At 37.2% G+C, this 14,301-nt stretch overlaps 1 protein-coding gene across 5 annotated transcripts in view; it reads left to right on the top strand.

Annotated features, from left to right (window-relative positions):
- Positions 1-11,434, top strand: part of LOC126469714 (glycogen debranching enzyme) — a 204,835-nt gene extending 193,401 nt beyond the window's left edge. For all 5 annotated transcript variants that reach the window (XM_050096902.1, XM_050096903.1, XM_050096900.1 and 2 more), the window contains exons 24-27: positions 19-227; positions 10,079-10,264; positions 10,633-10,869; positions 11,221-11,434. In XM_050096902.1, coding sequence (XP_049952859.1) covers positions 19-227; positions 10,079-10,264; positions 10,633-10,869; positions 11,221-11,286 — 698 coding nt within the window. In that variant the 3' untranslated portion in view covers positions 11,287-11,434. The remainder of the gene's footprint in view (positions 1-18; positions 228-10,078; positions 10,265-10,632; positions 10,870-11,220) is intronic.
- Positions 11,435-14,301: the final 2,867 nt, after the last annotated feature.

Below are 14,301 nucleotides of genomic sequence, written 5' to 3'. Positions count from 1 at the left end.
AATAAATATTCTGTACAGGTACTCTAATTACATGGACATACAAACAATGGGAAGAAAAAATTGCAACAAATTTTGAAAAATGTTTTTACATTGATGTTGAATTATCTCCTAATGAGCCACGCCCGGATTTGGTGCATCGCCGTGGTATATATAAAGATACATATAAAGCAAGTCAGCCTTGGGCAGATTATCAGCTGCGTTGCAACTTCCCTATTGCCATGGTGGTTGTAAGTATCAGTGAAAGTTTTTATTTTTATCTTTCTATTTTTTTCTCCTTTTTATTTTATTGTATTGTATTGTATTATATTTATTGGTCCAGTAAATCTTACATGTACAGTACAGCACATCAGATATTTAAAGAAAGAGAAACTTATAGTAATGAGTATTTAATTAGAATAAAGAGGTTCATGTATTTTGCTGAGTGGGAAAATGAATGTGAATAAATATTTAGGAATAACATTTTACATTTTAGTTTTACAGATGGAAAGAATGCTTGATACTAAGTGAGCATGTAATTAATCTTGGTGAGGCTGAAAACAAAATTATTAAAGTATGTTGGATCTCTGGATGAGGGAACTGGTTTCTTCTTTGGGAATATAAGAGCAGAAAAAACTGAAGGTGGCCAGGTGGACGAGACTGTTGGAAGGCAGTTCACATGATTTTGGAGTGACAGTGACTTAACAAAACACAAGGAAATTGAAACAGGGAACTGTGCTGCAAAAAGTGTAATTAATAAAATCATAGCCTAGCTAACAACTACTAGCTGGCTGCAGAAAATACATTGCAAAAAATCCAGATGAGAATGGAAAGCCAGAGAAGAAACTCAAACAGTAATAACTTGGAATCTTCCTTGTAATTTTTCTTCACATTCATATAGTTATTTTTAAGCTAAATGTTCAGTCAAATTCAGATGAAATACAAAAGATTGTAAAAAGATAGTAAATAAATAAATATGGTACTTATAAGAAAGATGAGTTCAAGTGATGGGGGAAGAAGTAAATAAAAACAGTGTATGAAACTGAACATAGCTATGGGTAATAATAGTTAGTGAGTCAGGAAATAAACAAAATGGGCAAAGAAGATAAGCAAAGGAACAAGAGGCAATGTAAAGTGCATGTGGAGGTAACTGGATACAAATATGTTATGGGTATGAGGTAGAAGTAGTAATGGGAGATATAATGAAGAAGAAAATACAGAAACATCCAAAGCTTAAGTTCAAGTTAATGGGAGGGTGAGAGCAGTTTAGTGGGAAAGGAGACTGAGAAGAAATTTGTGTAGCTTGGCTTGCGCTGAATTGCAAAAGGAAAGTTTGAGTTGAAAGTTAAGTTCCTATATCCTAATTTATATCTGTTTATCCCAGTTGTTAGTTAGTTGTTTATTCATCCATAGACCATTTACAAAATACCAGGCACATCATCTTAATTGAAACAGGAAACAATTTTTTTTTTTAAATCACCTTGTTTCTGCATACAGTAGTATTCTCTTTTATAGGTATTGTATTGTATTTGTATTTTTCGGACCAGTAAATCTTACATATACAGTACAGTATATCAGATATTGGACAGATCAATGCAAATATATCTTCATGTTTACATGATGTTTTCTGTGTATTAATGAATATAATTTTTTCAGCCCTGACTTTTAATTAAACCACTTTCACTAAAAAATTAAAACTGAAAACACGAATAAAAAATATTAGTGATTACAGTCTTCCCATGCCACAAGTAGATAGTCATACTTACACAATATTTTTGTAAGCAGTAAAAAATGACGTTTATATACTTTAACTTTCTTAGACTGTCATAGATTTTGGAGGAACTCTGACAGATGATAGAAGAGAAGCAATGTATTCATTGATATTCTTTTAATACTGCTTTAAATTTATTATATCATTTATTACATTAATTTCTTTTGGCAACTTGTTGTAAATAATTTTACTATGGTGGAACATTCGTTTTCGGCACGAACTGGTTTTTATTTGGAGCATGTGAAAGTCAATTTTCTGTCTTGTGCTATGAGGATGAAGATTTTCATTTTTGAGGAGGACACTAGGATTTGTTATTGCATATTTCTTGATAAACATTGCACTTTCAAAGAGGTAAATACATAGAAGAGAAAGAGTCCCCATACTTTCAAATAATGGTCTGCAGAGTGTTCCTTTTCATTCCAGACATGATTATCACTATTCTTTCCTGCAAACTGAAGAAATGTAGGCAGGATGGTGAATTACCACAGAATTGCTTAGTACATGATTATAAAACCAGAAACAATTACAATTGGCATCTTGACAAAAAAATTGAAGTTAAAACTTGGCAGAGTATATTGTACATGCCATCATATTATATGATAAGTTACCACAGCATATAAAAGACATAGATACTATCTACTCTTCCCAAACAAAACTGAAAGATTATTTACAAAATAGAAGTCTTTTCATGGTAATGGAGTACCGAAATTAAAACAGGTTAACTATTATAAGAAGTACAGTTTATAATGCATATATAGAATTAATGCTTATCTAAGACTATATAAAAACCAAATGTAATTAGATTTTAAAAATTCACTGCCAATTACTGTGTAAGAAATTAATTTGAAGACATAAAAATTTCAATGGTTTACATGACAAAATCCATACAATGTAAATTGTTTCACGGATTAATAAAGCAATCAATCAATCAATTAATTAGTGCATGGTACTTATGTCTTTTAAATATGCTGTAAGTGTAGTGTGAGTATACCATCTAAGGTTACCTTGGAGCAAGATCCCCATAAATTTGTATTAGCTTGATTTGCAATATCTGTGTCTGATATCTGAATTTTTATGTCCTCTTCACTGTTTCTCTTGACATTATGAAAATTTAATGCTACTGTTTTACTTTTATTTATTGTTAGTTTGTTTTGGCCAAACCAGTTTCCAACACTAGTTAACGTCTCAGATGGTGCTGTCTGTAAAATTTCTGCTGTCTTTCCGCTGACTAAAATGCTTGTGTCATGTGCAAATTGGATAATGCTGTGACAGTGTTTGGTTAATACTAGGTCATGCCACAAGCAAGAAGAAGAATTACAATTTCAAGAAGATATTAAATCAACTAAATACTGTTCTGATTACAAAGAAGTAAAGTGTGGTGTACTGTCAGGGGTCAGTACTGTGTCCCATCCTATTTTTGATATATATTTCTTTTTAATCAGAATAGTGTCTAGTTGATTTATTATCCTCTTGACATTGTATTCCTGTTACTTGCCTGTGGCCAGCAGGATATTATCTGAGCCAGTTGTTAGGTGTACCTCCGATACCAATACTGTCAAGTTTCTGCAGCAATATAATATAAAAGGCCTTAGACAAATCAAGGCATATGCCTTACTTTTTCTCCACTATCAAGTTTTTTGAGCACTTCATTCAGAAATTCAAATATTGCTGTACCTGATGATTGGCCTTTCTGGAAACCATATTGGGCTATTGATAATATTCTGTTGAAAAAAAAAAAAAAAAATCACAACACCAAAAAGTAATTAATGTAGAGTAATGAAATTTCGGGAATTCATTAACATTGCAAGACCACAGGTTAATGTAAGCATGAGATATGCCATTGCAAATGTGAACTGCTGGTACATTAATAATAGGTGTAACTGCCATAATGTAGGGTGAAAACAGGCAAACGTGCATGCATTGTGTTGTACAGATGACGGATGTCAGTTTGTGGGATGGAGTTCCATGCCTGTTGCACTTGGTCGGTAAATACAGGGACAGTAAATGCAGTTTGTGGATGACACTGCACTTGTCTTCCATTGATGTCCTGTATGTGCTCAATTGGAGATAGAGCTGGTGATTGAGCAGGCCAAGGCAACATGTCAACACTCTGTAGAGCAGGTTGGGTTACAGCAATGGTATGTGTGTGAGTGTTATCCTGTTGGGAAACACAACCTGGAATGCTGTTCATGAATGGCAACACAGCAGGTTCAATCACCAGATTGGGGTTCAAATTTTCAGTCAGAGTGCATGGGATAACTGCTCCCACTGTCATACAAAACTACATGGCAGACGATAACTCCAGGTGTAGGTCCAATTTGTTTAGGCCATTGATAGGTTGATTGAAGGCACTCACCTGGGCTCCTTCTAACCAATGTACAACCATCACTGGCACTGAGGCAGAACTGGCTTTCATTAGAAAACACAACAGACCTCCACCCTGCCCTCCAATGAGCTCTCGCCATTGAAGTCGCAAATGCCAGTGGTTTGAGGTCAGTGGAGCACACACTAGAGGGCATTTGACTTGGGACTGTCCTTTAAGTAAATGTTTTTTGTAACAGTTCGTTGTGTCATTGCAGTGTCAACTGCTGCTCAAATTGCTGCTGCAGATGCAGTATGATACGCCAGAGCCATACACTGAACATGATGGTCTTCCATCTCAATCATTCCATGTGGCCATCCAGAGCCCAGTCTTCTTGCCACCATACGTTTTTGTGACCACCACTGTCAGCAAACATGAACAGGGGTTACATTCCTGCCATACTTCTGCAGTACTGCGGAAGGAACATACAGCTTCTTGTGGCCCTATTACATGACCTTGTTCAAATCCAGTAAGGTGTTGATAATGTGGTCTTTGTCACCTTAAAGGCATTCTTCACTAACATCAACTCACCATGCCCAATCTCACAGGTAACTAATGCTCACAATTGTTACAGCATGTATTTAAAGCAAACCTGATTTGCATCCTCATAGTGGTCTGCTGACACCACTCTTATGCTACCAGTGTGAAATTTGAATAGACATCATCTTTCTGATGTAGGAACATATCTACTAACTTTTGGTTATGTCGCACTACTCCTTCTTGATGTCGCAATTTTTTTTTTCCCGTTGGTGTATATCTTTATAGGGAGCTCATTTACTATTTTAGTTATTGTTCTAATGAGCATTTTTTGTAGTTTAAAGACTGTGTGTCCATGTTTTGTGTGTGGGAACCACAAAAATTAATTCCATGTCTGAAGAGAGAGTAGATATAGGAACAGTATGTAACTATAGTGCCTTATCTGTTATACACTGATGACAATACTAAGGGCATAGCATGGTGATGACATTTTGTTTGCTAGTGCACTTGTGTGTTCATTCCATTGCAGGTGACAGACAATATTAATTCGTTTGGTTCCAATACAATATATTAAATTTTCATCCACACTTAATTTGCAGTTGGTTAATCAGAACTTTGTTATTCCATTTAGTCTCCAGTAAACTACCTGCGTTTGTTCACTCTACCATTCACCTTAAAAGTTACTTAGTTGCTCCAAAAAATGCTTTTCTGAAACTTTGTGTTGGCTTCTTGTCAGATCATGGACAACTCTCTGAATCCCATATGCCTGTCCAGATCATCTTCATTCAGGCCTTGACATAAAGTAGACCTATATGGCCTCGATTGCAGCTTTTTCTGAATCCTTTGTAGGCTTGCTCTTGTTATTCCATACTCCTTGGATGCTTTTCTGGTGAGATTTAGTCAGGGATTGTACAGAATATTGTGTGACAGCATTAAGATTCTCTCCTTTAGTAACAGGCTTTGGCATACTTAAATGAGGAAGCTCCACAACTGCCCATTTTCTTCAAATGTTAAGTTTAATTTGTGGTTACTGTATTTAAAATGCTGTTGGCTGTTTGGAAAATGTTCCACAAACATCACCGTAATTATGGTCATATTTTCACCATTTTAACAAAACAAGTACCCACTGTTCTGTAGCTAACTTTCTATTCATTGTTTCTCACATTACAACAAACAATAGAACCTCAAGCAACACACTAGTCAAGTTCATGACTGACTAGTCAAGTTCATGACTGTCTTCCCCCATTCTAAGCAAACCAAAGTCTAAGGACTGCGACTGAAAACTGACTTTTGGCCCACCCTGAATATTTCAAGTCAGCATGTCTGTACACACATCCAGCTTTATTATCTGGCATTCTAACCACAGCACTTACTACAGGAAACAGATATATTCTCTTTCTTGGATCGGTATCTAATTTAAATGTGCTGTTACAGGAAAATTTCTCGATGCCCAGAGGTGATTAAGTGAAATTGCACTTAATTGAGAGGTCAACTATCCAGTTTTCTAATATACCCTGCAGGAAAATAGCTACTACGTACATCCATCCAGGGGTTTCCAATTCATTCAAGATTTATTGTTGCAAGGGTACATATGGAATGCATGAAATGATTACATTTACAGATCAATAACACAAGCAGTGTGGTTCATGGTGTGGGTTCCTGTAGTCATGTCCTAGTTCATGAACCACGGGCAACATATGAGTGGCCAAGTAAGTGGCCCCGACAGTTGGGATACCACTTACTTTGGAATAAGGCTGGGCATCTCGGACATATTCTTAGTCGTGGTCACCTTTGTGCTCATACGGCAAAGACTACCAAATCCACTGGTTAGTCCCTCAGCCGTTAGGGGTAAAACCCAATGGGACTCGGGGCAAGTAAGGCTAGCAACCTGCTTCCCTGGTACTTTAAATATGATGCTGGCAATAATCAGAGCAAAATGCCTCAGACCTTTGGAGGTGATGGGGTCCCACCTCTAACTGACAAACCAGGGACTCCTAAGATACAACTTAGCAAACAAATGGTAATGAGATGGGGAGCTATTAATATCAATGGGGGCTACTCTGGGAAGAAGGAAGAGCTGGCAGAGGCTGCAAGTAAGATGGGGCTGGACGTTTTAGCTGTTAGTGACATTCGGGTAAGGGGTGAGAAAGAAGAGGAAGTGGGAGAACACAATGTATACCTGTCAGGAGTCAAAGCAGGAATAGCACAATGGGGTGTAGGGCTTTACATCAGGAAAGAAATGGAACCCAGCGTAGTTGCAATAAGGTATGTAAACGAACGACTGGTGTGGATAGATTTGACAGTGTCTAGCAAGAAAATTAGGATTGTGTCAGTATATTCGCATTGTGAAGGGACAGATCAAGATAAGATGGATAGTTTTTATGAGGCACTCAGTGATGTAGTTGTTAGAGTAAAGGACAAGGGCAGTGTTCTGCTCATGGGGGATTTTAACGCCAGGATTGGAAATCGAACAGAAGGGTATGAAAAGGTTATGGGTAAATTTGGAGAGGATATGGAGGCCAACAGGAACGGGAAACAACTCTTGGATTTCTGTGCCAGTATGGGCTCAGTAATCACAAACTCCTTTTTTAAACATAAGAACATTCACCATTGGGAAGTCAGGGGAACCAGATCTGTCATTGACTATGTAATAACAGATCAGGAATTCAGGAAGGCTGTGAGGGACACACGTGTATTCAGGGGATTCTTTGATGACACTGATCATTATTTAATCTGCAGTGAAATTGGGATTGTGAGGCCGAAAGTGCAGGAGGTCAGGTCCATATGTAGGAGGATAAGAGTGGAGAAACTTCTGGATAAGGAAATCAGGCACAAGTACATACCGTATTTACTCAAATCTAAGCCGCTTTTTTTTTTCCGGCTTTTGTAATCCAAAAAACCGCCTGCGGCTTAGAATCGAGTGTAAAGCAAGTGGAAGTTCTTAAGAATGTTGGTAGGTGCCACCACAACTAACTTCTGCCGTCAAATATATGTAGCGCTACACAGGCATGCTTTGTAGGCACAAAGATAAATACTGGCGCCAATCCCTCTGCGTCAGTAAATAAATTTAAAAAAAAAAAAAAAAAAAATAAGGTGGAAGACGAGCTTTTTTTTCTCCGCCCCGAGTTTCGACCACTGCATTTTCATACGTTATCCAACAAAGTAAATACAAATTCCGTTTTGTTCATTTTCGAATGTAGCAGAATTTCAATGTACTACGAAAATCCAACTGGCAAGACTGTTTGGGATGTTTGTCAATATGGCCAACACTACGTTCTGAATTTTTTCCTACCTGTGAGAGGAGATGGTTGCTAATAGGAACCTGATGAAATGTGAATCACATGCAGTATTCTCTTCACCATAAGAATAATACGAATATAAACATTTTGCCATGTATTCTTTCGTGTTTGCTGCTATCTCGTTTAAACCCTGTCTGCCTAATAAACTACGAAACGAGGGTGAGACAACAGCAAACGCGGAAGAATATACGTATCGTGTCATGTTTATATTCATATTATTGTTATGCCTAATAGTGATACAGTCAGAAATGAAGCACGGCAACTGACTAGATTTTTAAATCTAAGATGACCAATTTCTGTGCAGAATTTAATGTATTAAAGAAGCGGCCGCAAAGATTTTCAAACGGAGAAAAATTTTCGCCTAACTCTCGTTCAGAACATATTCTATGATACGCAGTCTATTATTTGGTTCTTGTTGATCATTATGAAAGAAAGCAGCAGTGTAAGTAACAACAAATAGCACTCTCTTGCCATTGTTTCGCTAATGAGACAATTACTCTCTTTTTTTTTTATTGTAAGCAGCGGTAGCGCGCACAAAAGCGAGTCATGCCGCGATCGGCGACAGGCCGTAAACACACACTATCAGAATGCGACAAACAATGCATGATGCCTATAACAAAGAAAACAGCACTTATCAGATCAAAGCAAAATAAGCAATCGATTCAAACCAGACGAAGCACGTGAAAAAGGAAGGGCATCTGTAAAAATACGGATGGAGTGCCTGACGAATAGCTATGGCTACCTGGTGAAGCTTAACTGCTAACAACATTCTGCACATACCGAGCAATCATTAGCATCCCCCCCCCCCCCCCCCCAAGATACACCAAAGGTGAATGAGAGTTGTAGCGTATCACACTACAGACCATAAGGCCTGGGGTGATGCCAGTGTGTGATGGATGAATGAACTATTTGAGACAGCAGTCACCTGGTCTACATTGTATATGCATACGTCCACCACTTCCATACAGGAAGAATCTGCTTTCATCGCTGAAGACCACAGCTTGCTATTTCATCTTGCAAGTGATCCTCTGATGACACCAATCAAGCCATGTACATTGATGCTGTGGCATGAATGGTAAACGGGTTAGAGATGTGCATGTCCATAGTCCCATTGCTAATAGCAACAGTTTATGTTTACATGTCTTGGCTCACAAACCCTTGTATCTGTGCTGTGGTAGCTGTAAAGTCTGCCACTGATACCCTTACAACATGATATCCTGATGCACAGCTGTGCTGTGTGGACATCCAGAATCTCGTGTGAGAATGTTCACTTGACTACTGATACCAGCATTGTTGCACATCTGATGCTGCACATCCAACTTGTGTGGCAATAGTCTGAAAGGACCATCCCACCACTCATAAGGCCACAATTTCACCCTTTTTAAACTCGCTCAGTTGGCTGCAGGAAGCAGGAGTGTGTCTCTGTGGCATGGTTGCCTGCTTGCTTCACATGTCTGAAGCACAGTGATCCTTCTGGCTGTGAGCATTCCATATTAAAGGATAGACAAAGATGGCACTCTGGTAGCTGTGCCACTATATTTCTTTTGGTGGATGATGGTGAAACCATTGTTAGTACATCCACTATCCCCCAGGTGGCATATGCCATCATCAGATCAAAATCGATGAAGTCTTTCTTTCTTTCTTTTTTTTAAAAAACCCTGGCAGTGTATATAGTATAATGACAAAAATACATCAACCAATTACTGTTTCTCCACTATAATACTTTCTTTTGCCATGGACAGTTTCAGGACTAAACCCATCTCCAGATAACAGTTCACCTCTCCAGTTACATTATTTTAAATATCACACATAGAGTGGGTATCCTTTCTGTAAATTCATTTGCATTGCAGTCTGATGCTCATTTTAATGCTTATAAAGAAAACTGTTATCATATTTCAAATGATAATCCATGTTATTTCTCATGTCAATATGTCTGCATGTGAACAATGTTGAAGTTTCTATTAACATAATCCGACGATACATATATGTGTGGCCAATGAGTTATGCAAGCAGCAGGAGTAAATAGTTTTAATGTCTTTCCCATTAACCTACCTGATTCATTTTTAAAAAGAATTTTTCCAGCGAGCAGTGTCTCTTGTTGCCAATTCACCCTTTCCCACACTTCTCTGTATCTTTTTGATGTAAGGAGATTATTTATTGTCAAAATGTCTATGTTTTTGTGTTTCTTTGTAGGCACCAGAAATGTTTGAGCCGAAACATGCTTGGATAGCATTGAAGAAGGTAGAAGAACTGCTTCTGGGCCCACTTGGGATGAAAACTCTTGATCCAGCTGACTGGAACTATTGTGGAGATTATGATAATGCTAATGATTCTGCTGATCCTAAAGTGGCTCATGGATTCAATTACCACCAGGGACCAGTAAGTGGTGGAATAAATACAGTTACTGTGAATACAAGTTATACTCCCACTGTATAATTATTGTGTATCACACAGCATAACTTGTGAAATATAATCTTGGTTATATATTCCATGCAGAAAAAAATTATTCAGTTTGCTTATTGATTTTGCTTTGTATCACTAAATTCTACATTTTAAGATTTTTGACTCTCCCTTGTTCCTTCATGTCCACCATTCATTCTCCCTCTTTCTTCTTCCACCTGTATCCCCTCTTTCAGTTCCCAAACATTAACTTTTTTCCGTCTTCACGTTCTCATATTTTCTGCAAACATATCATGTGGATTACCTATTTGAGGATGGTGAAAATGTAATTTCATTCTCATTTTCAGGAATGGGTGTGGCCACTTGGATACTTCCTTCGAGCGTGCTTACACTTTGCTCGAGAAGTTGGTGGAATTGCTGAGTTGGAGCGTACTGCTGCACGTGTTCGATCTATCTTGGCCAAACATTTCACAGTTTTACAAACATCGCCGTGGAGAGGCCTGCCTGAACTTACGAATAAAGATGGGGCTTACTGTAATCACAGTTGTCAAACACAGGCATGGAGCATGGCATCCATTATAGAGGTGAATATGAATATATCATTAGCAAATGATTTATCATAAATGAAAAGACATTTGTATTAAAATTTACTAATTGAATTTGATTATCAAAAGCAGCTTTATCATATAAGTACAAAGTTGATAAAAAGTAGTGCTTCTAGAGTCAAAAATTCCTCAGAATATAGGAAAATGCCATTGTCATTTTTAGAGGTCAAATATATCAACGTACAGAAAGCACAGATATACTGTACATATTGAAAATAGCTCATTATCTGCAAAAATACTGAGTGCATAAAATTTTGTGTTTCAGTATTATGATGAAACTAGATACCTAAAGTTAATAATAGTTCATAATGTTTATCTGTCTTTTTGCAGGTGCTACATGATCTGAATCAACTTCAGGAAAGCCACCCTATCATTCTCGACTCTTCTAGTAACTGACTGCACCTTGCGTGTGTAAATCCATCTAAACACCAGAGGGGGCCCATGACTTCACACGCATTACATGATGTCCCACTAACTTCTGGCCCCCCTATTGCCCGTGCTGTTACGGCAAGTAATGTTGTTTATAGTGATAGGTTCTTCAGATTCAGGCAGCCACTAACCAGTATTGTATTACAAATCCATTGGGTGGGCTATAATGCACTTTCTCTTCAGTTGTGTGAGATACCGTTAAAAGAGTACATGCCTTTTATAGCAAAATGTGTTTGTGTCAGCTGCTTAAATTTTCTAATTAAAAATACATTTACAGCAGAATCAGAAAATGGACAGCAGTCTACTGATTTTAGGGAGTTACCAATGATAAACTATGTTCTGCTGGATCATTTAACAGTTATTCAGTCTTCCCTTGACAGCCGGAGTAATAATCTCCATGTTGCCAATGATGAAGCAGTGACAACTGTAGTACACAGAGATACACGAAACGTTTTAGCTCGGGCTTCAGTATTAGAAGGAAATCCTTCAGAGATTTTCAGCAAATCCAATAGATCAGGTAACCAGGTCAGCTTTGCACAAAAAAATAATAATGTTGTAAGTCCAATGCACAGTTTTAAGTACCCAACCTACAATCCATTTTCTTCACAATCAGAAAAATGTACACTGCCACTAAAAAACAAAGAATTGGGTAGCTATGTTCATTATAAAGATGTTGATGCTACAGTAGTGCTCATTCCTGAGCAAAGAAAGAAGAGACTTGTAGATGTGGATCCAGAAGCACAAATCACCATGACGAGTTCAGAGATCCCATCACCATATATTATGAAGGGTTCAGAAGAAGTAGATTGTGATATTTCAGAATCTAGTAGAGCAATAATAACTGACAAGAAGAAGAAATTTAAGTACCCAGGAAGTCTGCAAATAAAAACACCAAAAAAGCTTCAATCCAGTGCTTCAAGACGTGTCAGTGCACAAGATGAAATGTCAATTTCAGTAATTGAATCATATCCACTGCCAGAGCCTCCTAGTTTGTTGTTATTAGAGCCACTGCTTCTGATGCAAGATGTGAAGAAGGAAACAAAGACAAGGAAAAGGAAGGCACAGCTAACACCATCTGAGCAACAGAAAGTTGCTCGTATTATGATTTCATATGCTCTCGCCTTCTTCCTCCTTGCCATTGTAACTTTTTATGTTGTGTATTTTGCCTAACTGAGATGAATGTATGTTGAATAATTTTCTCAGGAAGTTATTTAAAATTTTAAAAGCAGACTATTCAAAAATAAATAGTGCCAATTGTAGATTAAGTACTAGTTTTACACTTTTATTGGGACTAATGTTAAAATAGTGACAGCAGGTACTTTCATACAAAATTATTAACACAAAGACCTACTGAAAATTTGTTTTAAATAATAAAAATGATAAAATTGTGTATATCACAACCAAGGTGATAAAGTCAACTATTGCTAACTTTGTTAATAATAATGATTTTAATTTAATGAGGAAGAGGTGTTATATTGGAGTGTGTGTGCATGTGTATGTGAGACAGGAGAGAAGAAGAGAAAACCAAAGCAGCTCACATAATTAAAGTATTACATTGCTGACTGAAATAAACTGTTTGTTCTTATTTCACTTCAAAAACCATTCAGTTTTTCTTCTTTTCCTACCCATTATTTCCTTAAGAGATATTCATGCTTCTGTTTGTTTTGGTTTACAGACAACACATTTTGGCATAAAAATTTTGAGAGTTCTGTTTCTGACTGTATTATAAATGAAAATTGAATAACATTTTAAAATTGCATTCTGAAGTGATACATACTTTAATTTTTCCTAGTGTTTATTTGAAATTTGTACTTCATTTACATCTGTATGGAAGGTAGTTTGCTCCATTTTTGATTTCTGACTGTCTTCTTTGCAAATCTACAACAAAGTAGAATAAACGACAAAACATCACACATCAAAGTAACAAATCTTTTCATGGGAGATTAATTTAAAGAAAAATTGTTGCATATTTTAAGCTTTGAATTTCTTTTTGTTAAGGCTACACAAACTTACACAATGTCATGCAGTCACCTAACTAATGGTAGTTAACTGACATACTAGTGCATATCACAGCACTGACTCTACCAGACACCAAGAGCACTGGAAAACCATTCTGATTCATGAGACCCAGTGAGGTGGTGCAGTCACTAGACAATGGACTCACATTTAAGAGGACAGTGGTTCAAATCACTATCCAGACATCCGGAATTATGTTTTCTGTAGTTCATTAAACCAATCATGGCAGATCCCAGGATGGTTACAAAGGAAATGACACTGTCATTTTCCTTCCCCAGACTGAGCTCATAAACCATCTCTAATAGCATTGTTGACAGGATCATAAATCTTATTTGTCATTCCAGCCAGCTCCATCATCAATCAACCACCACCCTTAATTCATGGAGCTTGCTTGGAACTAGTCTGAGATGTAAGATTGTTTGGAGATTGTCTAAGATGCACCACATTGCAGGTACTTGAGGGCTAAATAGGATTGGCATCAGGTGACCTGGAGCCCCACACGAATATACTCACACCTGTAAAGTGTTACTTGCTGAAGGTTTAGGTCATCTGCAGCTGCAGATAAATGTGACTGGGCAGTAGGTTCATGCACTGTTTGCTTTTGAGAGGCAAAAACAGATGGATCAGGGGCCCAATGTAAAGATCCTTTACATAAGAATACCTGACCACACCTGAGAATGGTGCCATATTTATAAGGATTGACTGGTTTCCAACTGTATCATACTCTGCAATCAGTTGGTACCATGAGTTACCTGCTCAGGTAACTTACTTCAGTGCATTGAGTGCCATGTTAAAATGTTACCAACTTGTTTCATGCCTCATAAGTCTTGTGAAATTTGTTCTTTAATGTTCTTCCCATGATAATTTGATTGAATAAATGTACACAACACTAAAATTTACATTTTCATTCTGTTTCCTTTTATTGACACTAAATTCAATTATCAGCTTATTTGTATGTATTAATAT

The sequence above is a fragment of the Schistocerca serialis genome, chromosome 3 (assembly GCF_023864345.2).
Source record: "Schistocerca serialis cubense isolate TAMUIC-IGC-003099 chromosome 3, iqSchSeri2.2, whole genome shotgun sequence".
Classification (NCBI taxonomy): Eukaryota; Metazoa; Arthropoda; class Insecta; order Orthoptera; family Acrididae; genus Schistocerca; species Schistocerca serialis.
This window is presented reverse-complemented; position numbering and strand designations above follow the sequence as displayed.